The 26,110-nt window shown below is 39.0% G+C and overlaps 1 protein-coding gene across 2 annotated transcripts in view; it reads right to left on the bottom strand.

Moving 5' to 3' along the window:
• Nucleotides 1–26,110, bottom strand: part of dcc (DCC netrin 1 receptor) — a 346,228-nt gene that overhangs the window by 60,209 nt on the left and 259,909 nt on the right. The window contains exons 17-21 of one of the 2 annotated variants that reach the window (XM_087843481.1): nucleotides 24,550–24,788; nucleotides 22,259–22,397; nucleotides 13,122–13,229; nucleotides 12,108–12,302; nucleotides 11,968–12,000 (exon numbers count right to left, since the gene is read on the bottom strand). In XM_087843481.1, the coding sequence (XP_087699607.1) occupies nucleotides 11,968–12,000; nucleotides 12,108–12,302; nucleotides 13,122–13,229; nucleotides 22,259–22,397; nucleotides 24,550–24,788 (714 nt within the window). The remainder of the gene's footprint in view (nucleotides 1–11,967; nucleotides 12,001–12,107; nucleotides 12,303–13,121; nucleotides 13,230–22,258; nucleotides 22,398–24,549; nucleotides 24,789–26,110) is intronic. The other variant, XM_087843482.1, reaches the window with a different exon arrangement.

The following is a 26,110-nucleotide window of genomic DNA, read 5'->3' as shown; positions in this document are numbered from 1 at the left end:
GCTCAAATTCAGTACAATGACATATGAAGTAAAATAGGTAAATATTTAAACTAATGATGTGTGTTAGGAGAAAAACCTCAGAAAAGCAAAGAATCACGGGCCCAGAGTTAATTCATGTACATGGGCGATTCCCGAGCATGGATCTGTCAACTACAGAGCCGTGCAGGAAAATGCGCGCCAGGCATCTGCTCAAACTTTATTATATACTGTCTTACTCACGTAACACTCATGGGTGGAGTACAAGTTAGGAAAAAACAACTTCTTATCTGGTGATTGCATACGAGGCTGCACAGGATGCAGCCTTGCAAGACAAGGTGGAACAAGTTGATTAACGATCTTGTAGTGGGTTAAAACAATACATGTGGGTGTTGTCTAAACTTGAGCAACTTCCTCATGTGGTCACTTTGTTCAAGTTAAAGAATTTGATGACACGCTATGTACAGGCATTTCTGTGAAATTCAAATAAGCTAAACATAAACAATTAAGAAAGGTAATAAGGTAAAATCTTTTAACAACGTGCATAGAGGCACTTGACCTGTTTGAAAAACTGTCATCCTAATATGAGCCATTGTCGAGATATAGAGCACACCTATGAAAACAACTAATATGCTGAACCCTGTATGAAACAGCTGAAAACTACATGATGGAGAAGCTGAATTGAATATGAAACCACTGTGAGGTTGCGTTGCGGTCTCTTCTAAGCTGATGAGCAAGCTACACACTATCAGATCGAGATCTGGCTAAGAACTCATAAAAGAGAGGGAAACAGAACTATGATAACTGTGATAACTGGAGTGTGAAGCGTTTCCGTGAGCAGTTTTCCTGTATCTTGACTCATGTGTGTGGAGTGTTCATAGCATCAGCATCATGTTTCTGTTTATTTGTTTTGTTGGGTTGAAAAATAATTAAATAAACTTGTGATCACAAAAACAGAGAGAGATGTGTGTTGATTAAGCAGTGATAATAATAATGAAAATGTCTTAGTTTGTCACTTTCAGGTGAAAAGCAGACCTGAATCAATTTTCCACATGCAGCAGTTGGAAAAAAGTTATAGTTTAACATCATTGGAAACATTCAGGCCAAGTTTCTGGCTAACTTATTTACAGCACCATGTGTCTCTCAAACTCACAAGCGAGCTCTCACTCCTCCCTGAAGACAAGGAATGCAGCTCCAAAGGGCAATAACATGGCAGATAAAGAGACAGCAGCAAAGTCCTGAGAAAAGAGTCCCAGAAAGCAGCAGCAGTGTGGACAAACAGCATCGGAGAAGAAGAGCAAACCCATCATCCTGCCTGATTGGATGAATGGCACTGTGTTTCCAACAAGCTGCAAATTCACTGTGCATGTGAAAAGAACGTTTGAGGAGAACTGAGGAGACTGTTGGAGTTTGACATTTGCCACCTTTGGAGAAAATGGCAAGAAGAGACAGTGGAACACAGGACAAAGCTGAAGGAGAACTGCCTGCTATTGGACTGTTGAAGTGGGAGAGGACAACACAGAGTGAGAGTAAGTGAGAATGCTGTTGTTTAATGTGGGAAATCAAAATTTGGGTTAGCAAACCTGGGGAAAAAAAACTGACTGCTTAAGTGGGAAAATTGTGAAGGAGTCTGAAACACTGCAAAAAGAAAAATACAAAATCACACACACAAGTAGAACATGCATTAACCCTACTAACACTTCCAAACACAAGAGAGCTCATGAAGATTAGACAACATTTTAAGCATGTGAGTCTGTTTATCATCTTGTCCAAGTCACTTAGTGTGATGCAAAGACCAGTGGACTCATAGCACATCAGTTACAAAATGATTAAATAATAGCAGAGAAATGTGTAGGACAGGCAGCTTTAAGAACACGCTCTGCTGGATATGCAGCTCCACAGACATGCATTAAACCTGCCTAATAACACAAACACACGTGCAATGAAAATCAGCTTGTTATCTCTCATCAGTGTTAAAATAGGGTAAATTTAGCAGACACTTGTTATCAAATGCTGAATTTATCCAATGCAAAAAATTGACTCTCTAGGTTACAGGACAACAGTTTAACTTTTGTGGGGAAAAAGATTCTGGTTTGACCAACCAGTGATCAGACAATAAATTTAGTTGCTAATATAGTAAAATGGGAGATGCTTTCTGCCTGACTGATGCAGCACAAGTAATTTACTGTATGAGGGAAATTCGATTTTTGTGATAATATTTTGAACATGCATTTCTGTTGTCCTGTCATCTTAGTGGGTTAATAGCTGATATGCAAATTAGTTGATCACTCTTAGATTAATGAAAGGTGACTGAATTCTAGCGCGAGTGAATGAGATGTGTTGGAGTTTGTTAGAGTGGAGACTCTAAAACACTGAGTTTCCTGTTTTGATGTGCGAGTGAATCCTGCACCCAGATACACAACTCTGAATACATAAGAACAAACGTCTTTTGTGAAATAGCTGATGACATGTCACATGTTTTATGATGACGGGAAAAAAGAAAAACTGGATAAAATAGATCTGTGGCCTAAATGAGTGAAAAGCACAGACCTGGGGATTAAAGTCATATCTAATAACATATTAGGGTTATGTTGTGTGTTGTGTGGCTGATGGTTGGTTTGGAGTGAATCTAGCTGATGATTTTTCTTTTGTTGTGAAGTTGAGCCTGCCAATTAGTATGATGGTATGATAAACCATGCTAATGGTATGATTTACCCTCCTGAGATGAGGAGCTTGTGTCATGACTTAATAAGGCCTTTTTATTTTGATACTTTCACAGTGCACTGAAAGTTTTGTTCGATAATCTCTGTTTAAGCAGATCTGCACGTCGGGAATTAAAAGTGCTACACGTTGTCGAGAAAATTGTTACAAGTGAGTTTCTCCACATTAAAATGGGCTCAGGAGAAAGCCACTTATTTGGGACAATTAGAAAATGAGAGTCCCTGCCTAAAAAGGATTCAGCGAGGTAATCCGATCTAAAGTTCTTCTTTTTCTTTTGAAATGACGTCATTTTGCTGAGAGTGGAGATCAAATGCGACGATAGTTTCCACTATCAGCAAAGAAAGAAAGAATGGATGAATGAATGGAAATAAAAACAAACTGACTGACTGGTAAAAGCTGAAAAGACTTGACCACGACTCAAGGTTAACCTCCACCTAGACAGGACAAAAGGGTGGATGAATTTATGTGCTTCTTTTTACAGGAGCAGAAAGATGACAGCAACATCCGAGGTTGCATGACAATTTAACTTTTAAAATGCCACTTTCTGTGTTTGTGCATCTACCAGGGGTGTTATTCACTATCTTGTGTTGCTCACAGAAATAACTGTGACAGAGTGTGTATACATCTCTGCAGCGCTAACATTTGCATTTTCTTCTCTACAGCATTACAGTTCTTCATGTGGTTTGATCATGTGATTTATACCAGGACAATTGGTTAATGTTTTTCTGCTACAGGATTTCTGGGCTTATGTGTGAAGAAACTGTGTTTACAGGTTATGAGTTGGTGATGCTGTTACACTGTGTTTTTGGGAAAATGTGAAGGTTACTTTGACAATGTGAATAACATGTGAGACATTCCCTGTGTTGAAACTAGTGTCACGTTTTTCCACAGCTATGGATGGCTAACTTTATGGTCTTTTTATAGCACCTCTGGAACCTGTCGACCTGCGCCTGACCACCAGGATTGTCCATGTGTGTTGCTAATGTTTGTTTTTTTCTAAGAATGCATGTAGAGGATTCAGCAGAAGCGGACAAGTGACATGAGAAAAACAAATAAGAGATGCAGTGTTTATGGAATAGTTTAATATGGGGCTCATTAGCTGGCCACTATTGAGCTCCCAGTGATTGATGAGTTGAGTGACTGTGCTTAAGAGAAGTCACCGATTACATTAATGTTGACTGAGTACATGGGATGATCCATGTCTGAGGCAAATTATGGAAATAATTGTAGTTTACTGATTTGAGAAAACCTGCACATGACACTAGGGATGGGTATCGAAAACCGGTTCTTGTTGAGAACCGGTTCCCACTGTTTCAATTCCTTGGAATCGTTTGCCATTTTTGCAAACGATTCCCTTATCGATTCCAGTCGCCCCGAATGACGTCACCACGTTGCGGAGCGTCATTTACCTGGCAGGAAACATGGCGGCTCAAACGCTAAAAAGTTTGGTTATACTTTACGAGAACGGATGACAACAGGGCAACTTGCAATACTTGCAAAGTAGATATTTCATTTAAGTGAGGAAACACTACGAATATGCAAAAGCATTTGCTCACAAAACACGCGATGACCTTAAATGAATGTCGTGTTTTTAATTCCGCTCCGGACTCGTGAATCTCAGCCCAGCAGCAGCGGTAACGTTTGCACGTCCTCTCCCGTTAATACGGCAGGTAAATAATCAACTAACAGTGCATATTATGTTAGCGCGATCTGCCTCATTACAAAACCTGCCATTACTGTGCGTTTAGGTGACCATGATGAGACAGACAGAGTCTGGCTCAGATGCTGGCAGTTCTCGCTGCAGTCTACCGGTAGCGTCTCCTTTCAGGCCAGGATAGACGAATGTCACCGAGCAGTGACTAAGTTTGTGGTAAAAGGCTTGCACCCATTTGCCACAGCAGATGCCCCCGATTTTCGGTAAGTGAATGTGTTTAATTGTAGGCAGGGACATTATTGGATATTCTTGTGTAATTGCTACAGAAGAATATTTATTTTATTATTTTACATTCACAATTTTTTTTTCCTGGGGACCCTGTGATGCCCCAATTAAGAGCCGTAGGTTGGATCTGTTAAGATCTCACTGTTGGGTTTGTAAGGCCATGTTACTCCTAAATTTCTATCTTGTTCAAAGAGAAGATATAAAACAAAGTTCTAAGCTAATTGACCTTAGTGTTCTCCTTTTTTTTAAAAAAAATAATCGATAAGAGAATCGATAAAGAATCGAATCGTTAAACAGAATCGAAAATGGAATCGGAATCGTGAAAATCTTATCAATACCCATCCCTACATGACACTTGTCTTGCTGGTGCTGAATACTTATTACTCTTATGATACAATTGTTTATAAGTGTTAAGTTTGATTTCACTTCCAGATCTTGTTTTTCAGGCCATGATGGTGTGTATGCAGGCTCCTGGTGGAGCCAGTTTTTAAGAAAACTTAATATGCAAAACCGACTGACATCTTTTATTGCAGGATTATAGGTCCAGGGTGGTGCTGCTCCAGAGGAGGAGATGCCCTGATGTTGCCTGGGACGTGATCTAGCTAACCTTTTTCTTTAAGACAGCAATCTGGTTTTGATGAGTTGACTCATGGGAGTGTCCATGCGTCAAGAGGAGGGGTCCAGAATTACATAAATTACATGAAACTATGTTTTTTATGATTTTTGTGTGGTTAACAGTTCATTTACGGGTATCAAATCTATGCAAGTGGTGCATCCATGTTTAGATGAGGCTTTGATGGCCTATAAGTGAAGTTCGCCAAACTAAAGAATGTGGTTTGATGATGGTTGACATACTTTCCAAATAGAAGTTTTTCCTCCTAGCAAGGAAATACAGGTGCAGCAGTCATCTCCTGAGAAATCTTCAGAGGCCCAGTGAGAAACAAGAACCATTCCAGGCATAGCTGACAGCCCAGGCAGTGGTTGAGGTCAAAGGTCGAGCTGGTTGGGGCCCATCATGAGATCAAACTTTGGAGCCACAGCAAGGACCACGAAACTGCGTTGGAATGAGAGCTGTGCCAAGGGGGATTTCCAGAGGCCAACAGAGGAGATTGTGGACAACAGACGGGCACCTGAAGTATGAGGGGAGCATGCCAAGCTCCATCGACAGCGCAGGGGGAGTTCGAGGATGACATCATGATTCTGTGAAAAGCACAGGAACCAGAAGCTATGGTGGTGATGACTGCAGTTTCCTATGAACATCACCTAATGCTGTGTCACTGTACTGTGCATACGATGACACTCTGGGATCATAACAGCAGTAAGATAACTGGACCCAGCACCCTTTCCACAGAGGGGTTTTTCTGCAGAGGATGGACAGTAGAAGAGTCATAAGTATTCCCATCGCAGGACGAAGGCCTGAAGTGAGGTGATGGGGGTTGATAGAGGCCATTTCAAGTGCTTCTGACCACTCCAGCTGCCTGCAAAATAGCGGAGAGACCCTCCTGGATACATCAGAGCCACTGCAAAAAGTTTGAGGTCCCAGAGGATTCCACTTCCACCACAGAAATCAACTAGTAAGGGAAAGTTTCACCCTCACTTGGTTGCTTCAGTGGCAAGGGGGAAGTGCTGATTGGGCGCCCGTAGGGAATTGCTCGCACTTCAACCTCCAGCCATTGGCCAACTCTAGAGTAACCAAGTAGTAGGGTGTGACGGACCTGTACGTAGCCATAGGAAGGTGGACCCTCCTGGTTACCTTGACTACGACGCTCACCTTTATAGGACCCCAGCTGATGCCAGAAACAGCTGAACCACGAGGCAGGCAGAAAAGATGGACACACGACAACTCTCACCTAAGAGACATGACACAAGACCACATCCATCCGTGGATGAACAATGCCTGGTACCGCTATATCCACGACAGGACAAAGGCAGAATCGGCAAATACAGACTATTATGTCTGTTCTCATATGCCCAGCACGTCAACACACCCCACACTATATGTGTTCCTGGACCAACTCCCAGGGAAGAACCACTCCATGATACTAGCAGAGAAAGGGGGACTTTGTGTCCTCTTTAATAACACCTGCTGCACTTACATACCAGACGATGTACACTCATTAAACATGACTGACGCCCTGAATGCTTTGAGACAGATCCAGCAGGCCCAAAATCAGGACTATGTAAGTGATACAAGTGACTGGTTTTCTTGGCTTTACACTGGCTCCTGGTTACAGGTGCTAAATGGACTACTCATCGGAGTTGGGATATTTTTACTTTTATTTTGTGTCTTTGTAACATGTATACTGCCATGTCTAAAACTCATGATTAACTGCATAATATTTTCCACTGTTGCTGCATACATAGCCGTGAAAAAATGATGATAATGACTCCAACCTGTTGGAACATGAGGACTTGGTGTGATTAATGACGATGTGACAGAAAATGTACAACAAGATGTTACATACTGATATCTTACTTAAAAGTTATACTGACAACAGGAGGGAATGTCAATAGAAAATTGTACTTAGTAGTCAGTATAATCTTTAATGATATAAGTTTGCATATGGTAGAATACTGCATGTAATCATTTGTGTTTAGAAGTATATAGTTGGTGGCATATTGAAAGAAAGTCTCATTCTAGGAGGTCTGTAACAACGTTGTGTACATTCTTGGGTGTTCTGGCATTCACCCCCACATCCTAGGAGCATGGGAAAGGTTGTACCTTGTCTTATTGTTTTACAGTAGGATTAACGTAGCTATGTCAAGTGCCTTTTTTACATATAGATGAACTGTTGGATTTTCCAGACCAGCAGGTTAAGGGAAGTCGTTTATGGGGTCACACTCTGACACACATACACACACACACACACACACACACACACACACACGCCCACTGAAGTATATAAATAAAGACCAGGGCAGTCCTCAGTGCGAATCTTGGAGCCTCACTCTTGTGTGTGAGCTCTGGAGGCTGCCCTTGCTAACAAGACAATCTGTGTGTTTCTCCTCTCTGATTCTCAGAATTCTGCGATTAAAGTCAGAATTCTGAGAAAAAGTAAGATTTCTGAGAAAAAAGTCTGACTTTAATCTCAGAATTCTGACTTTTTTCTCAGAAATCTTACTTTAATCTCAGAATTTTGGAAAAGAAGAAAAAAAAGATGTGCCCACTTTTTTCCCCCAGAGCCCCTAATCCTCTTCCATATCTTTCTGCAAATCACTAAAATAACCAATCAAATATGAGTGTGCTTACTTTTGTAGTTAATTATTATGTTTAACAAAGGACTATTGTGATAAAGACTGAAGTCAGTGTCATTGTGAGAAATGTCTAAAAATTTTAAACCGTTTCTTTAGTACAACATTAGCCACTTCTGAAAGAATATTTGCATTTTACGTTAACAGATGACTGTTTCCAGTCTTCATGTCCTCATGGAGGAACTAGGTGTTTGGTGTGTGCCTTTTTTCTTTCTCTCTTTTTTGTTCTTGTTCAAAATCCTTTGTGCACTATATCCAATGTTTCTCCTCTGCACACGTCCAAACCAATGACTGTAGAAGTCATTGGTCCAAACCAGCTCAACCATGTTTTGAACTTTGTCTCCAACATGTTCAACCTGAGCTGCCTCTCTAAAGGTCTCATTTCCTATCCTGTCTATTCTGGTCATTTGCAGTTAAAGTCTTAGCATCTTCAACTCTGACACCTTCAGCTCAGCCTCCTCCTCCTGTTAGGAGGAAAAGATGATACCTGCTACATGACATTCATTTTTATCCACACCACCCTGTCTGCATCCTCTTCTTCACCTCTCATGTGCATTGTCCACCTTCACTACCACTGCTTCTTGCACTTAACACTATTACACCTGTCTCCCTGTAATTCATCTACGTGTATTCTTTCTTACTTCTACTGACTTTCATTCCTCTTTTCTCCAGAGTATACCTCCACCTCTTCAGGCTCGCTTCCAGCTGCTCCCTACTTTCAATACATCATCTGCAAACCTCATGGTTCACAGAGGTTTATCTGTCAGCATCACCATAACAAACAAGAAAGGACTCAGAGAAGATCCTTAAGATAATCCTACCCTCACTTTGAACCTATCTGTCACTACACCACACCTCACCACTGTGTCGCTGTCCTTGTACATGTCCTGTATCACCTTCAAATACTTCTCTGTCTTTCCTGACTTCCTCATGCAGTTCCCCTCTTGGCACCCTATCATCTGAGTTCTCCAAATCCTCAAAAGACACAGTGCAACCCCATTAGACCTTCTCTATGTCTTTCACAAGCATGAAGTCGTATGGCTTCATCACCTCACTACTTAACCAAGCTTCAACAGTTCTTTCTCATAGCTTTAAGTTATGAGTAATCAAATCTATCCCTCTTTAGTTACTACAGCTCTGAACATCACCCATGTTCTTCATAATCAGTACCAGTACACCTTTTTCCCCATTCCTCAGACATCCTGTCAGTCTCTAGTATTGTGCTAAAGAATATGTTTAGCTAATATGTTTAGATATGACAGCTCTATAACTGCACAGGTATGTCATCTGCACCAGCCAAGATTTTCCACTCTTCATCCTCATAGCTGCCCTCACTTTCTCCTTACTATTACGCTACACTTCATGATTCAATAACGGTCCTTCATCTGTCCTCTTTCATTTTCTTTGTCCGCTCCTCAAAGTACTTCTTCCCACCCAACACACTTTCTTCACTGATCATTTGACAATGGGACTTGACTGACCAGCGGGCCACAGTGGCTATCTTTGTTTCTGAGAATCTGTTTCAGACTGATACCAACATTCATTACAAATAAAATCCAACATAAAGGAATGCTCTCCAGGCTGCAGTGAGATAACAAAGTTTAGTGTTGAAAATAAAAGTTCATTAACACCGTGTGCTCTTCTGCTTATGAATAGAAACCTGTGAACAGTGCATTAATTATGCCTCAGTTAATTTGATGAACTTAAATGTAGTAAACATCTTTCCCATCACCTCTCATATGTCTGGATTAATAATTATAAAAGCTCCCCTCTCTCTTGCTTTTACTTTGCTCTCAGAAGAAAAATTATTCTTGCAATACAATTAGTAAACACTTTCCTTCAGCTTAATGAGATGGGGTTGTTTGATTACAGTGAAAAAATCATTCTGACAGGAAGAAAATTGGGTAAATTTGGTCAGTTTGTCTGTTTTTTGGTAAGTGATTTGTCAAAACGGGTCTTAGGATGCTGGGATCTCCCTTCAAGTAGAACAGGGGGCAGAGACACTGCCTCAGTTGAACGGAAGAGTTGCTTGCAGTTGGAAAATAAAGTTTTCTTGTTTGGTATTTGGTTGCCATCAACACAAACAGGAGCTGAAGCAATACTGCCCAGAGACAACTTTAAAGTGCCTGATTACTGGCACTTAAATTTACATAATTTACAAAAATTTGGCACTTGGCAGAGATAGACCTCATTCATTTGAATGCAAAGACATGATACACATACTTGAATTTTTAGATGATATCTCATGCATAAAAAAATCTCTAGCCCAGATTCTGTGATGTGTGAAGTCTTCTCAGAATTAGCAACATCCTATCTCTTAGTGATGCTGATGAGCTCATCCATGAGCAAACAACAAAACATTAAAAGTCCTTAATTTAGTGTTAAATGCAGAACTTAAAGTCCTCCTAACATACAAAGCACTCAGTGATCAAACCCTATGATACTTTAACGACCTTATAGTATCACATTAGCATTTTGCACTCAGACTGCATGCTGACTCGAGGTTTTTAAAGTTTCCAGAAACAGAAATGGAAGCAGTGCTTTGAGATATCAGCTTTACTTGCATACATACTTGATGGTCTTGAGTGTTGCTCAGTTTATCTTTACAAAGTGTATTTCAAAGCAGCAACCTCCCACATTTTAACATAAAGCCAACAAAGAATGCAAAAAATAGCAGTTCCACTAGTGACCACTTGGCGCTGACTCTAAAAGTAAGTCAGTCCACAAAGACTCCCATGTTAAAATGTACATCAAGAGAAATCAACATGCTTACAGCAGCTCTTTGAACTCTACAAAAATCTTACTCCTTCATAACAACTGCAAGTGATTTTTTTCCACTGAAGTGATTTTTCAGTTCACTGAACTGGACTTTCTCAGCCATGTTTGTGCTGTTTGTGCCCTTGTGGAGCCTCTTTAGTGGAATCATTTGACAAATAATAAGGGTTGCTCTGCAGTTTATTACATTAACAGACTGTCCAAGAAATCTGTACTTTAGTTTTGGTGAGTACATTAATAGAATTTTATTGGCCTGTTCCTCATTAACTCTTATATTTCTTTTTGTGTGCCTTGTACCAGTACAGTTTATGAATACTACGCTTGTTTGCATTATTAACAGTCTACTATGTTGTTCAAATATCTATAGTCTATAACTGCATACTTTTTCAGTTGGGGCGTCCGTTTTTTGGACTTCCCTCCCTGAGCAGCTCAGATTGGCTCCTTCTCGTCTTTTGAATCCATCTTACAGACAGATTTCTATAAGCTGACCTTTTCAGTGCCTCCACTTTGACTTTCGTTCTGTTCTTTATCATTGTCTTTTCCAAGTAATCATTTTTATTATTTCATATTTAGTTTTAATTTACCTGTTTTCCATTTTTAATTATCTTCATTCCTCACTTTTAATCTCTTAGTGCTGCTATTACCTCCCTGCCTAATGTTGTTTCACCTTCATATTTTAAAATGTATTATCATTGGGTTTTTTTGTCTTGTCTTCGAAGCACCTTATTACTTTGTTTTAAAAGGTGTTATGTAAATAAGTTTATTATTTATTATTCTTTGCTAGTTTCACTGTATAAATACACGCTCACGCTGAGACAAAAAGCCAGGAAAATGTTAACATTGATACTTAAAAGTACAAAGGGTGGAAACCAGTGAGTGATATCACAATGGCTACATGTATGTACAGTCTGAGCATCATCCTGAAAAGCTTATGAAGTCTCTGTCAGTGTAGAGTTTGTGTGTTCAGCTCTATATCTTTGAAGTCTGTGAATCGGGTTTTCAGTTCAACTGAATGTCATGCCACAATTTCAGGAGTATGTAACATTTTACAACTTGTTGCAAAGGCAGACAAATAAAACTTAAATAAACTTGTGAGAGATGAAGATTAATCGTAATCAAAACATGATCTGAAGATCAAATAACACGAGTATAATTTTCAGATTGAACTCAAAATAAAAAATAACTGCTCAGATGAAAGTTAAAATGTTTACTGGAGATTGAGGATGATTCAGACCTTCAGACATGATTTGCCTTGAAGTCAGACAGTCTGATGAGAAACAACTTTGAAGATGAAAAAAGCCTACCCTGATCGTTGGCCATCTTGTCTGGATGCTCCACTGAAAAAGCAACAGAGAGTGTGAGTAAAATTATAAAATATGAAACAAAGGAATACATTTACAGGTAAAGCAGGAACGGATGTTCAGTCACACACACTCGGACGCACCTTTGGCTGTCCTGAAGTGGATGGCCTCGGATAGAGGGCCAACTCCTTTGGCATTTTTGGCTTGAATCCTGAAGTAGTAAACAGTGTCGAGGTTCAGATCCACAACCTGGTGGGTTAGTCGGTCGCCACTAATTGCCTCCATCACCCAGTCGTCTATCGGCATGTTCTTATCCAGAGTGTAATACAGAATGTAACCTGTCAAACGAGTTGTAATTATATGAGTAATAATACGTATTTTTTTTAAAATAGTCATCTTTTTAACCTATTAACATCTACTGGTGAACCACTTGGGTAGTTAGAGTTAGGTTACATTTTAGTTAAATGCTAAAAAAAAACATAGTTTGAGAAGATAGAAAGGTGTTATATAAAATCAAGCCTTTTGTATACAAAACAGTTCTTCTGTTATAATAGGCGGACGTGATCTGAACTGTAACTGCACCCAGGTCAACGGGACTAGAGGAATTTTTTTTTACAAGTGCGTCACTGAAAGGTGATGCAAAATATGAATAATTATAGTGAAAAATCTGAGAACTACGATTTGATACCCAGAATGTTTGGGTACATGCCATTTAGAAGCAAATGTTAAAAACATTTAGGAAAAAACAAAACATTTAGGATGAAAAACAGAAACAAGTAGAGGGTTTAAAAATATGCAATCTGTGTGTCTGAGAGTAAGTCTGTGTTGTGCTGTTATGCCCGCAGGGAGCGTTTGATTCGTCCTCGGGGACGCTGCAGGAACAGCGGAGCTCGTTAAAACAGACGGGCTTACAGCCGAGCTGATCGCCCAGAGGAAGAGAGATGGAACAATGTGTGCGTTTGGATACACAAAGCAGCTGGGTTCATGTAGTCCTGAGGAGTGTGTTGATGTTTTTGATCTACTTTCAGACTAAATGATAAACCTTAAGCTGAAAAAAATCATCAGAAAATTAACCCTCTCTTCAACTCTAATCAACAGTATGTGTTATTACAGCAAACTACAGCGGTATACCTGTGTGTTTATGTGCAAAGACTCACCTGTGATTCGCCCGTTGGCCTCCATAGGTGGTTGCCAGCTGATCAAAATGGCACGGGGTCGTCCTTCACGGCTTATAACTGTTAAATCTTTGGGGGCGGAGCTAGGAGCTGTCAACAAAATAGAAGCAGTTTGAGAGGTTACAGTGTCTGGAAGTGCTACAACACAAATGAAACTGGGCATAGACAATCTGGGAGGCAGTTTTAAATGGAACAGATATCACTTCATGATTTCTTTGTTACACACTCCACATTTCTTACTTACATGTAACAACCAAACCCTGCTCGCAGACACGAGCAGGCACGCAGAACCTTTACATGTTGAACTTTTAGGTCCCTTGTGGTGATGTCACTGGCTCTCTAGAAGAGCTTTTTGGCAAGAGAAGGCATTTGCTAACAAGTGGCTAATTGTCTGTAACATGCTAAAAACAGGAGTTTACTGGTGAGTATATTAAAGTTATTAATGTAGTGTAGTCGGTTCATAGTGTAACATGATGTGAATTTATTCTCTGAATATGATAAAAATACAGTAAATTCATGACAATTTTCACCCCAGCCTGTCACAGCAGATGGCTCCCCCTCCCTGAGCCTGGTTCTGATGGAGGTTTCTTCCTGTTAAAGGGAGTTTTTCCCTTCTCACTGTCACCAAGTACTTGGTCCTCAGAGGTCCTGTAACTGGTGGAGTTTTCTCTCTATTATTGTAGGGTCTGCACTTTACAATCTCAAGTCCCTAGAGGTGGCTGTTGTTAAGTGACACTATATTAATTGAACTGAATAGTTTGCTGAATAAATGGGTAAATATTAAAACATTTTATTTCCTTTCAGACTTATTTTGTCCATTAGTCCAAAAGCCTATTGAAAAATAAAACTGAATTATTGTTGAGAGAATCAATTGCTGGAGTAGAGCAGGGCGATATGACCAAATATATTTATCACGATATACATTTGAAAATTTGTGATAACGATATAACTGACGATATAGTTCACACTAGACAAAATACTTTACAACTCCACAACTTTATTAGTGCATTAAAGTTATATAAAAAGTTAACAGTGCAAATGCAAATTCCTTGCTGACAGTTTAACCAAAAGGCATTTCCAGTGGAAACTGGCCAACATATCCTCAGCATAACCATGTATAATATCTAAAAAACTTAAAAAGAGGTTATACACACACAATACAGTAATATTATGTTGAAGCACAGTACGTATCACTCCGCGAGGCTACAATGCTCTGACAAGCCATCAAACGGCACGTGTTTGTAGCTTAGCAAAGTCGTACTAAAACATTTGACAGGTTTTCGAGCGCCGTGTACCACATAAAATCGTTTCGAGGTCAGTAAACACAACCAGAATTTATACGTAAGGCACACGGGATTATAGGGGCACTGTCGATTTTCAAAAAAATCAAAGGATTGATTTTAAGTGTGCCGTATTCAACAAAAAACACGGTAATAATGACGGCCCGCTAGCATGCTCTACCAAAAATAGTGCTTTGTTGTGTATCTCAGTTGTATATAGTATTTGTATTTGTATTTTATTCTATTGTATATATTATTCTATTCTATTTTATTCTATTGTATATAGTATTTTATTTTATTCTATTGTATTTTATTGCATTCCAGTGTTTTCTAATTTCTGCTACATAACTTTGCACTTTTGCTGTAACAAAAAAAATTTCCCACCTGTGGGACTAATAAAGGTCATCTTATCTTATCTTATCTTATCTTATCTGACGAACGAAAGCCAAACCAGTTCCACACCACTGAAGTTGCAGCATTTTTACAAACCAATTCTGGTTCATCCGTTTCATTCAACAATCCACTTTCGCCCTTCTCATTCTCCGCCATGCTTTTTCCGCCATGTGCGTATGAAAAAGGCACTGCGCATGTGCATTTTACCCATATTTTATCACGATATTTCATTTTCTTATCGTTGTCCAACATTATAATGGTATTACCGTGAACGATATGATATGGCCCAGCCCTATGCAGGAGTTCTTCAAATAATTTCCCTTTCCTAGCTGCTGTTTAATAATGTAAACTTGTTACTTTGGACATTTGATTCACACTTTATCTATTTGTATACTTGGTTGTTAAATGGATGGTTGGATCAGACAGTCATGCTGGATCAGACAGACACTTACAGACGGCTTTTCCCTTTCACTGTTTAGTCTAGAGATGGCACGATACCACTTTTTTTATGTCCGATATGATACCGATATCATAAATTTGGATATCGGCCGATACCGATATGAATCCGATATAGTGTGTTTTTAATTAAATAAAACTTTTTTTAAACATCTTTCTGCATTTTGTATAAGTTCAAACTCAAGTTTAAATAAACAACAACACTAAAGCTATTCTGTTATACCTGTATACAAAAAATACACTGCACCCAAAATATTTCATAGTTCAGCAATACTGATCAATCTAATAAACTTAAACCTACTCCATCCTCCCTATTCTGGTATTTTAAAGATTACTTAGTGGAAAAATTAAGCAACCTAACTAATAGGGTTGCAAACTCCCAAAAAAAAAAAAATAAAAAAATAGAGAACCACCCCCCACCTCATGATGCTTAATCAACGTAATCAACTTTAATTTGATGCAGTGTGAAAAAATGCCCAGAAATAAATTATTTTTCAAGAATAATTAAATAGATTCAACATCTTTCTTCAACAGAACTGCAGACTGCACAGATGGTATCTTCCCAAAGGAAAAAGTACTATAGCTTACTAGGGTATATTAGACTTAATAGTTACTATATACAGTAATGGACTTCTATACATTTTACATCAGATTAAAACTTTGGGTGTAAGATTCGGATAATTATTTATTAAAAGCTAGACATTTTAAATGAGAATAAGAAAGAAAAGTATGTCTTTGTGCCCCCCTTTTCCCTGTTCATTCCCCATCGGCCCCCCTGGCTAAACTTTGCTAGATCCGGCCCTGCACAGTTACCAGCCGTCAGCTGCGTAGAAAAGGATCCTGCTGTAGAAAGTAATATTAAATAAATTCTAACAACAGATTATCAAGCTTAAACGTGCTGCTGTTGTTCAGCCGCTGGTTTCCTCTTTCTGGTGCAAAGTGGGCCAAAAACAAAGAAGAGAGACAGACTCGTGACAGAAAAGCCGATCAGCTGATCATTAATCAGTTTCACGATTGAAGTAGCAGCAAGAAGAGGGAGGGGGAGAGAGAGGCAGTCACTCCATATATGGTTGTTAAGCTTAACGCTAAAATGCTTTACAAACATTCAGAGATGAACTTACACACTTGCTTTACTTCTCTCTGGGATAACTTCCTCGGAGATGAAATACCGGTTTGGTAGCGAGGCTCTGTGCGCTCAACCAGACAACAGGTCTTGCACGCCACAGCCGCTCTATCACGTGAGCACACTGCTCCGACGTGCTACGGTTATGAGCTGAGTTATGGCATGTCGCAAGTTTTGTGATGTACTTTTTTGATATTTAATGGAGCGGATTACATTTTTTATTTCTCTCCGATATCCGATCCAGTAATTTAGGTCAGTATCAGACCGATACCAATACGTAATATTCGATCGGTCCATCTCTAGTTTAGTCTAAACATTTGCACAACGTCTGTCTGTGTGGGAAGTTCCAGAGTGGACAATAATCTATAATGAGCTCAGTTCAGCTGCTCTTTGGCTTTGTTGTGACTTTCTGCTGTGTTTGAACTTGAGGAAATTGTACAGAAGGTAATTTTCAACACTTTCCTGAACTGCCCTTTTGTGTTGCTTCTGTTGTGAAAATGTCAAGCGCTCGCCCTCACAAGAAAGAATCTGGCTTGTTGTCCTCCTCCAACCATCACCATGGAAACTAAGTGGCAGCCTATCAGATCTGTAGTGTGTGATGGCTGCGGGTGCTTCCTGAGTTACAGATGTGATTAAAGACGAGTTTTTAAGTTTCACACCAGGAAAGGACTCAAAGCTTGCCCCCCCCAGAGCTGGCTAATGAAACTACTTGTTAAATCTGACAAGACGAGCTGGAGGAAATTACAAGTTCCTGCTGAGCCTGTTAGTGATGGTGACAACCTGTACTTATCATAAATATAGAGGAAAACCTTGAGAAAATACATTGTGAACACACCTGCTGGTTAAAGTAGTGGTTCCAGCACTCAAAGCAGATATAATTAAAACTATTTTCAATTTGTAGTCAATGCTCCTGAATTGTTGACTATTGAAGATGATCACCATAATAAATGTCACCAAAATAACAATTTTAACTTAGAAACACAACAGGATTTAAATGTGACACCAAGGACTTCCAAATGACAGAGTTACTCTCAGACAATTATTGTCAGTGGGACCTGAAGGTCTTGAGCAGCTACACAGGTTGCTCAAGTGTTGTCACTGATATGATTTGAGTGCTGTTGAGTTCAAGGTGAGTGATGCTTTTTAAAAAAAAAAAATTAAAAATTAAACCATCGAAGAATAAGAGTATTAAGAGGATACTTCACAGGCCTTTGCAGGTAACAGATACAGCCTTCTTGTGTGGTTATTCTTTATATTACATAGTAAGGATTTAAAATTAATATTCTCATGAAAGCTTTCTTTAGGTTACAAACATATTAACTAAAATTGTTAAAGCTAAAACCGAGTTTTAAAAATATGCAATAGAAAATATTAGAAAATAATATGAATTTTGAATCATGGCTTTGTGATTGCAAATAGAAAGACCATCATTTTGGCTTTCATGGCATGCAGTTGTGACTCCTCACTCTCATTTAGAAATGAATGTTTAATCTACTGTTTTTATTTCTCAATGTTTCCTTGCAAACAACTTAGGTTAAAAAGAACGGTCCAAAGACTCAAACTGGGTACAGTTCCCAGCCACAGGGCATCTGTCAGAAGAAGCTAGCCAAAGCTAAAAGTGCAAAGAAAGTCAAAGAGGAACTTGAAACCAAACATCAGCCCTCCACCACCGCTGTGCTTAAAAGGTGATATAAAGTGCTGCTATTGTTTTTCCCAGATGTAGCGATATACGTTATGGCCAAAAATCTGCACTGTGGTTTGTTATCAAGTCTGATATGTAGTTCCTAGATTTTTTGCAACTTCTCTGAGGACATCATTGTGTGACCTTGACTTTTTAGGGACATCCACACCTGGCAAAATGCTCCATCCCATCAACTGCCAGAACAATTTGACTACCACAACCTGACTGCTCCTTAACCTCTTAATTCTTATAAGTTAGGGCAGACCTTCCCAAAGTGTGGGCCCGCCCCCTAGGGGTGGCGCAGAGCCATTGCAGGGGGGGCGCGGCATGAAAAGGGAGAAAAAAAAACAAAAACAACACTTGGACACTGCTAGCATGGGGCGCCCACACAAATGCAAAGCAGGAGATGAAGCATCGCTGAATATGTTTCCAAACCAACTTCATTCTAAGCCAAAGACTAGAAAATATGGTGAAGCATATCTGCCCTTTGGTTTCACCTGCACAAGTGCAGAGGTAGGTCTCCCCTGCAGAATTGGTTTTCCCTTCGTCAGGAGCACAGCTGGGCTCTCCAAATCACAGACAAACAGCATCCCACATTCTTGATTTTTAGTTCACAAACACTTGTTGTAATGACTAACTACTCCTGACATTTTGGAGATGTTAGCTCTTTATACAGTAAAGTTACAGTAGGATACAAATAACATCAGGCTGATCCTGCCACGATTTGTTGCCCCTGTCTAAATCACGGACAAACAGTATCCCAGCTGTTCATGTTTTTAAACCCATTTTGCACAGAGAGGTATTTTTTTTTGAAAAATGTATGGATAGCAATGTTGAATATTATTACACAGAAAAAAAAAAACAAAACTACATAAAAATAATGCGTAAAATAATTACACCGTGACGCCTCTGCCTTTCTAAATAGAGGGACAGTAACTGCGTGTTTATATGTAAGCGTGTAAAACCTGAAGAAAGAGACAAAATACTGTTAATCTGACTATCTGCCATTCTGCAATTCCTCTCATGTAAACAATAACGTGGCGCACAGCTGACGTGAAAAAAGGAAAATACCTTTGACGTTGCGTGATGAACTCTGTATTCCTCGTCCACACGTAAACGCAAAAAAATGAGTTTTAAAAAATCTCAGTTTTCGGTGATTCGAAACGCCGTTTATGTGTGGACGAAACAGCTGCGTTTTCAAAAATACCCGTGTAGGTGCGGACGTAGCGTAAAAGAGTTTGTAGTTTATTTTGTAGGGGGGGTGGGCAACATTTTTCTGTAAAACAAAGGGGGGCCCAGCAAAAAAAGTTTGGGAACCACTGGCTTAAGGCCAATGGCGTCCCTTGTTGAATTTTCTTTTTAACATGAATGTAGAGTCTCTTTTATTCTAAAATAAAATAATCAGCATGAGTAATTTGTGCAAAAATGCTGAAGAAGAACACTAAAAACACACTCTGTATTTCGTTACCCTGTGTTTATACATGTGTAATAATAATAAAGTTGACTCTAATCCTAAAATGTTAAAGGAGAAAGCAGCAGATTTAGCACCTATTTTCTTCCACCCCATTATTTTTTCCTTGAAACGGTTAGCAGTGCTAACAGTTTCAAAACTATGAGACTATGAGAATTACTCAAAACTATGAGTAATTCTTGTGGGCAGACATACTTTGTGTTTTGTTTTTTATTTTGAAGGATTTGGGTGGTATTTTAGATTATCAGCTCCCAGGGGAGGCTGCAGCACTGACAGCGCTGCAACACATCAAGATTTGTCAAAAGGCTAAATTCTTGTGTGGTACAGCAACCCAGCGAGCTGAGGAACATTATAAACCCTTGCTGGAGTATTAGCTCAAAGCCATTTTGACTCTGCAGAGACCTCCATCACAACTAATCAAAAACAAGCTTCTGATTCCTAAAAATAATAGCTCATTAGAGAGAGAGAGAGGATTATTGTTGTTCTAAGGCAAAACTGTCCAGACCAACAAATGCAGTCTAAGTAGCATACACCGTATGAAAGCTTAATCACCTATTCATTGCTCCACCAAGCAATCGATCACCCACAGGAGTTGTAATTATGCATTTTTTATTGACAAAAATCAAGTTCATTTTGAAAATTAAAACAAAACACACTGAAAAGACAACTTTGCCAGATATCTCAGATTTAACTGAAATGTGAAAGGTAACTGGGTTCAATTCACTGAATAAATGCTTAGAAAAAGATGGTAATTTCTTTATGAACACAGGTTGCAGACTGCGGAAAAGTGCTCGGGAGATGATCCAGTATATAGTAGCATGATGCAAGCTAGGGCCATGCACACTGAGAGGCACAACCAAGTGCCTTTGAGTTCCAGACAGACAAGCAACTGCTGGCTAACCAACCAGATAGGCTGATGGGCTGACAAGACTGCAGTTGTGACAGATGTGGCGATCCCAGCAGACAGAAAATTCAGGAAGATTCAATAATAGAATCAAATAGAATAGAATCCAACAATATCAGAGGTCACTGTCCAAAAGAGTTTAATCCTAGGAACAAGACACTGTGGAGAAGCCTCAAAGTTTCTCATTTTGGTTATGTTCACATCCATCCATTACATTTTACTAGTATGGCATACTGAAATGGATGTAAGAGATGAAATAGCTTTTAATTACACCAATACCATTATGTGATACACTCTAATGTACAGAAATATTTCTCATATCTGCTTTCCTATTTTTCATAGTAAGACAGACACGTTATGAGCTGCAGTAAATGCAGTATTTACTTTGTTTTGCTTTTGAAAAAGTGGTCAGTATGTGTATTGTTGTGAAAATATGGTCAGTGTGTGCCTCCAGAGCCAGTGGATCACTGCAGGGACTGAGTGGGCTCAGTCCGTCTGCTCACTCTGAATGTCAATGTATTCCAACAGGCCCCAGGGAACCGGGGCCATAATGCCGTTCACGCTTAATTGGGTGACAAATCCGGCAAACATGATTGTAAACATCCTGAAAGGGATACCTTGACATTTTGATTTCAGTCTGCGGTTGGGTTTCATTGCTGCAGACGAGTTGTTGTGTTGTTGCGGGGGAGAGTGGAGTTTCTAGATGACTGTTCACTGAACCAAAACATCATTTCTATCCATAGTTAAACTTCTTATTAAAAGTAATTGCTGTTCAGGGAGGGGAAGAAAATAGAGTAATGCATCTCATTGTTTGGTGCACCCATGCTTCCTGAAGCTGCCCTTTTTCCTAAATGTTACTTTCAGTAGAAACTAAAGTTTCTGCACAATGAATGAATAAATGTCAGTCAAAGATTCATAATACATTCACGAAAAACAAATAAACAAATGATCCACCTCAAACCAGGATTTTCACAGTTCCCATTCACTGTTTGTGTAATCAGCAGTGCAATCTGGCATCATGGCTATTCATTTAAGGCAATAAGATATACAGTTGGCTGCTTTTCATTTGCATTAAGTTGATTCAAATCAAGGACATCCAACAGTGCTCAGAGAAAAAAAAGCAACCTTTAATTTAAAGTCCCAGAAAATTATTTTCAAAATTATTTTTGATTTAAATCTAGTTCTGCACCCTGTTTCTTGATTTCTTAAAGTGCTTTGTGTCCCATGTATGTGAAAAGCACAATGTAAATAAATCTTCTACAGTAGCTTGAAACAAGTTGTGCAAATAAGGGCTGAAAGACTAATAAAATGCCTTTAGAATAAGTTCCAAGTTTACATAGGTAGTAGATACCTAATGATTGCATAGATAAAGGGAAGCTAAAAATATTTGCATATTTGCATGCATGAGAAAATATTTGCTGTATAAACTTACTGCCTTTCTCCAATCTCCAGTAAGGTTCAGTTCAAAGTGAGCTCTACCAACCTTCCCCCTTCATCCCACAAATAAGCAGCTTTCAGAAAGTGAGAAAGCATCTTCACAGAATGCAGATTTCTTGTTGTGGTAAAACTGTGGCCAAACTGTGCTCTGTCTCTATCTGGCACAGCTACAGTTTGTGCACTTGCAGTTGAATGTGAGGCACCTGTTGGTTGTCTGTGATGAGAATCGTTAGCGCTTCCCTGAGTGCTATGTGGTTAAAGGGCCTGTTTGGGAAATAGGTTCAGAAACAGGTCCGGCTTAAAGTTAGAGTCAGACCTACTATCAGTGTTATGTTTATGAGATCCTAACAAAGGGCAGAAGCTGTGAGACTTACCTGCTTCATATGTTGTAGCATGCGCCGTCATACTCCAGGTGCTGGACTTGCGGCCTTTGGTGACCATAACAGCGAACTCGTACATGGTGTTTGGTTTGAGGCCAGTGACCGTGTGGCTGAGGGCCGTAGTGTCTGCAGACTGGACACATGACATTATTTGGAAGCTTAAACTAAACAATACGAGAATAAAGCTGCTATTAAAAGATAAAATATACAGCAAATACAATCAACGGATAAAATTACAAAAAAAAAAAAAATCACATTTCTAACCCTAAACCTTATGCTGTGGGAGTGATCATGGTGGGGCGCCTGGATCAACAATGCCAGGGCCAATTTTTTGTCCTAGTCCAGCCCTGAGGTCAGGGTTGCTTATCATTATTATTGAGGAGCTTGAAGGTTTAAACATAGAAATATAATACAGTTATTTACAACTTTAGACTTTTATTAAAATTTGATAGTGTCTACTTCCCAAACTTTGATGTCTGATGACAGGGAAGAAGAAAAAGAAAGAAAAAAAGAAGAAGCAAAGATGTCACTTTCTCTTTGTCTACTCTTTATTAAGAACAATGGAGTCTGCCCTTGTATAGATTTCCTTTTTACAGTATTATGGGAGCACAGTTCAGATTATTTTTTCTAAGGTCTTTTTCACTCTTACAAGTTCTCAAGAGTTTGGTTTTCCAGGGAAACTCAGTAACCTAAAATCGAACAAGGAAATTTTTTTTTATCTTGCTTTCAGACCACCATTAATGATACAACCCTTGTGTTTTTACTACTTCACAGCAACAGTGCTGCCTAAAATTTTAGGTTCTTTCTGTCAACTGAGAGATTTTTTTTATGTCAATAGAAGCTTCAAAAGTGTAAAAAATTATTAATAAACTTTGGTTTGTAAGACGACTCCATTCTCCAAGAGGGGTGTGCATGATTGTTCTTGGTGGTATTGAGCAGCAGCAACAGATGGGACACTTGTAAAAATGTTAGTGAATGAATGAGATGGAGATGAAAGGTATGAACTTTAATTCCTGTAAGCTGATAAATGAACAGCAGCAGGGGGTGGAGATGCAGTTGTGAGACTGCTCATCCTGGAGAAATACTGATAAGGTATATTTGAAATTAGGGTAAATAATAAATGTGTATACAACATCATTTCAATTTGTGACTACAGCTAAAAGAGAAAAAGTGGCTAAAGACGTAATTGTTTCATTGTTTTTGTAAATTACATGCAAGACTTGAATTGTATGAACTCCAGAGTCACGTCCTAAGCTGGGACAAACAAATCCAAACTCAAGCCCAAGTTAAGAAAAGTCCTATTATTAAAACTTAAATCCTTTCATTTCAAATATCTAACACAGCATCATTTGTCAGGTAAGGCTTTACATAATGGGTAGATGCTAAGGGAAGCAAAATGCCAAGATACTGTGAACTCCATGTTAAACCTCATGTCAAAATCTAAGTTTGGACCAACAAATTAAGTTATAAGACAAATCATGAGTAAAGAGAAGTCCCAAAATTTTGAATAATTAGGCAGGCATTATTTAAGAGGTAATGTAAATCTAGTAAATCTAGACCAATAGTTAAGCACAATGTTAAGATTGTTCAAACAACCCTAATCCAAGACAAGTCTTGTCCAATCTGAACTATAAGGATCGACAGGTTCCAAGTGAAGAATACAAAAGTCAGATCCATGCAATCAAGTCTCATGACAAAGTTTTCTGTCAAATCCTCAAAATTATCTCTGATGACCGCTGGCTCCTAAGTCAGGTCCTAAAGCCCCAAGTCAAACCTCCAAGGAAATACTGAAGGCAGCTAAGTATGCCCCATACAAATAGCTTTGAGCCTCACCATAACAGCTAAGTAATATACATTTTTTTAAGTCCTAAGTTAAACCCCAGCTTTAAAAAAAATTTATGTAATCTGTTTTTTTTATTTTGCAGGATTAGTTTAAAATACAGTTCTTGCTAAAAGTTTATTTTGATTTGTAGTGGAAGCCACTATTTATTTGCACTTCACAGAGACAAGATAATAATCAGTCTGAAATTGAGATATACACAAATCCAAAACAAATAATTTTCTTGGTCCTACTGTTGATTCAACATTACTATGTGATACTAAAGATATTGACAATTAGATCATTTGTTTTTTTTACAGTTTAGGTTTTAGACTTTATTTAATCACTTATTCGCTCCAATCAAAATCAAAGGTTTTATTTCACTTTCAAAATAAAGGTCTGAGGGTAAAAGTCCTCAAATGTAATGTCAACACCCAGAGCATGGATATGAGAGCCTGTGATTTACCTTGTACTTTCCACTGGTGGAGTAGCTTGTCTTCCATTTGACGGAGTAGTAACGAACTTCCGATGACTTCTGGTTCTTGGTCATAGAGTTGTCGGCCCAGGAAACACGGACTGAATCCGAGGACAGAGCCACAGCTTGGACCCCCACTGGGGGGATCATGGGAGTGCTGGTGTCTGGCATGGGAGTGGGGTATTTATCAAAGAGGTGGAAGAGGTCATCCTCAGATGGGTCAATGGGGTCTTTGGGGGGGTTAGCGGTAACCAAGGTGTTTGGGAACATTTAATGAAATCATACAAAGCAATGGAAGTGCAATAATGACGTTTATATATGGGAAACATATTGAAGACAAATATATAATTACATAAATAATAAATAGATAAGATGACATGCAAGTTTGGAAGAGACATGCATGCAGGCAGCCATGTTTGTTGGAGAGGAAAAGGAAGAGTGGTGGATGAAGAAGTGAAAAAGAGGAGAAAAGGAGAGAAAAAAAGACAAAGATTAAGGAGACAAAGAGAGATTAAAGACGTTATTCTAAACAGCAAGTGGATCCACAGACCCACAAAGGGGTGGGGCCTACAGGACAAACCCATATTGGTGACCACAGTTACTATAATGGACAGAACCAATGGCCAGTGACACTTATTTTTTTAATTAAAGAAGGAAAAACAGGCCTTATTAAAAAGTATCTGTATGAATGAAATCCTGCCATCCTGAGCCTTCTGCATATTTAAACAAATATAAACTCATTTATGTGGATCTGTGGTTCCAGAAAACCAGAGAGCTTACGCTACCTTCAGATGCTTTAAGATATCTTACATAAATTAAACACACTGTGTTTAAAAAATGTACCTGATTTTGATCAAATTTCTCCATTTTGTCAATCACTTATTTCTCATTAAATTAGTGGGAATCTCTCGAAAATCAAGGAATCATTTGTGTGTGTGTGTGTGTGTTTGTCCTTTGCCTATGCGTACAACCAACAATCCCGTCTACATCAAACTTGGTAGGAACCCAGTTAAGTACATTGCTGAGTTTGAAGACATAATGGTCAGTGGTTTTAATGTTATTGCTAAAAACATTTAATAACACTTCCAGCTACCCACTTGTGATATGTTTCGGGGAACACTAGTGAATTCTAGTCATGGCATCATCACCACAACTAAACCTACAAGAACACTTCTCACAATATGCTACTCAATTCCTGGTGCTTCAAAGCAACGGACTACCGCAAGATTACATTTCAATTGGATTATTTTTAGCACTTCCATCAGTTAGCTGTGTTCCCCAGACTCAAGACGCTTGTATACTGTACCAGTATACAAAATACATGTGGATGTACTTCACTGAGGGTACACTTAGAGAAGCACATCCACATTTTCATTGACTGCTTCCTCTTCAGGAAACTGTAGCATTATGTGTGTGTCCGCTTTCGCAACAACAAATTTCTTGCATGTGAGGCGTTTGGAGGACATTTACGGGGTTACACTCTCCCTGAACAGATACTCTTTCAGTAACTTGTAAATCTAAAGATAAGAAAAGTCAGTAGTGGAGCTGGAGA

The sequence above is a fragment of the Neolamprologus brichardi genome, chromosome 7 (assembly GCF_056152115.1).
Source record: "Neolamprologus brichardi isolate AB-2024 chromosome 7, ASM5615211v1, whole genome shotgun sequence".
In the NCBI taxonomy this organism is placed as follows: domain Eukaryota; kingdom Metazoa; phylum Chordata; class Actinopteri; order Cichliformes; family Cichlidae; genus Neolamprologus; species Neolamprologus brichardi.
This window is presented reverse-complemented; position numbering and strand designations above follow the sequence as displayed.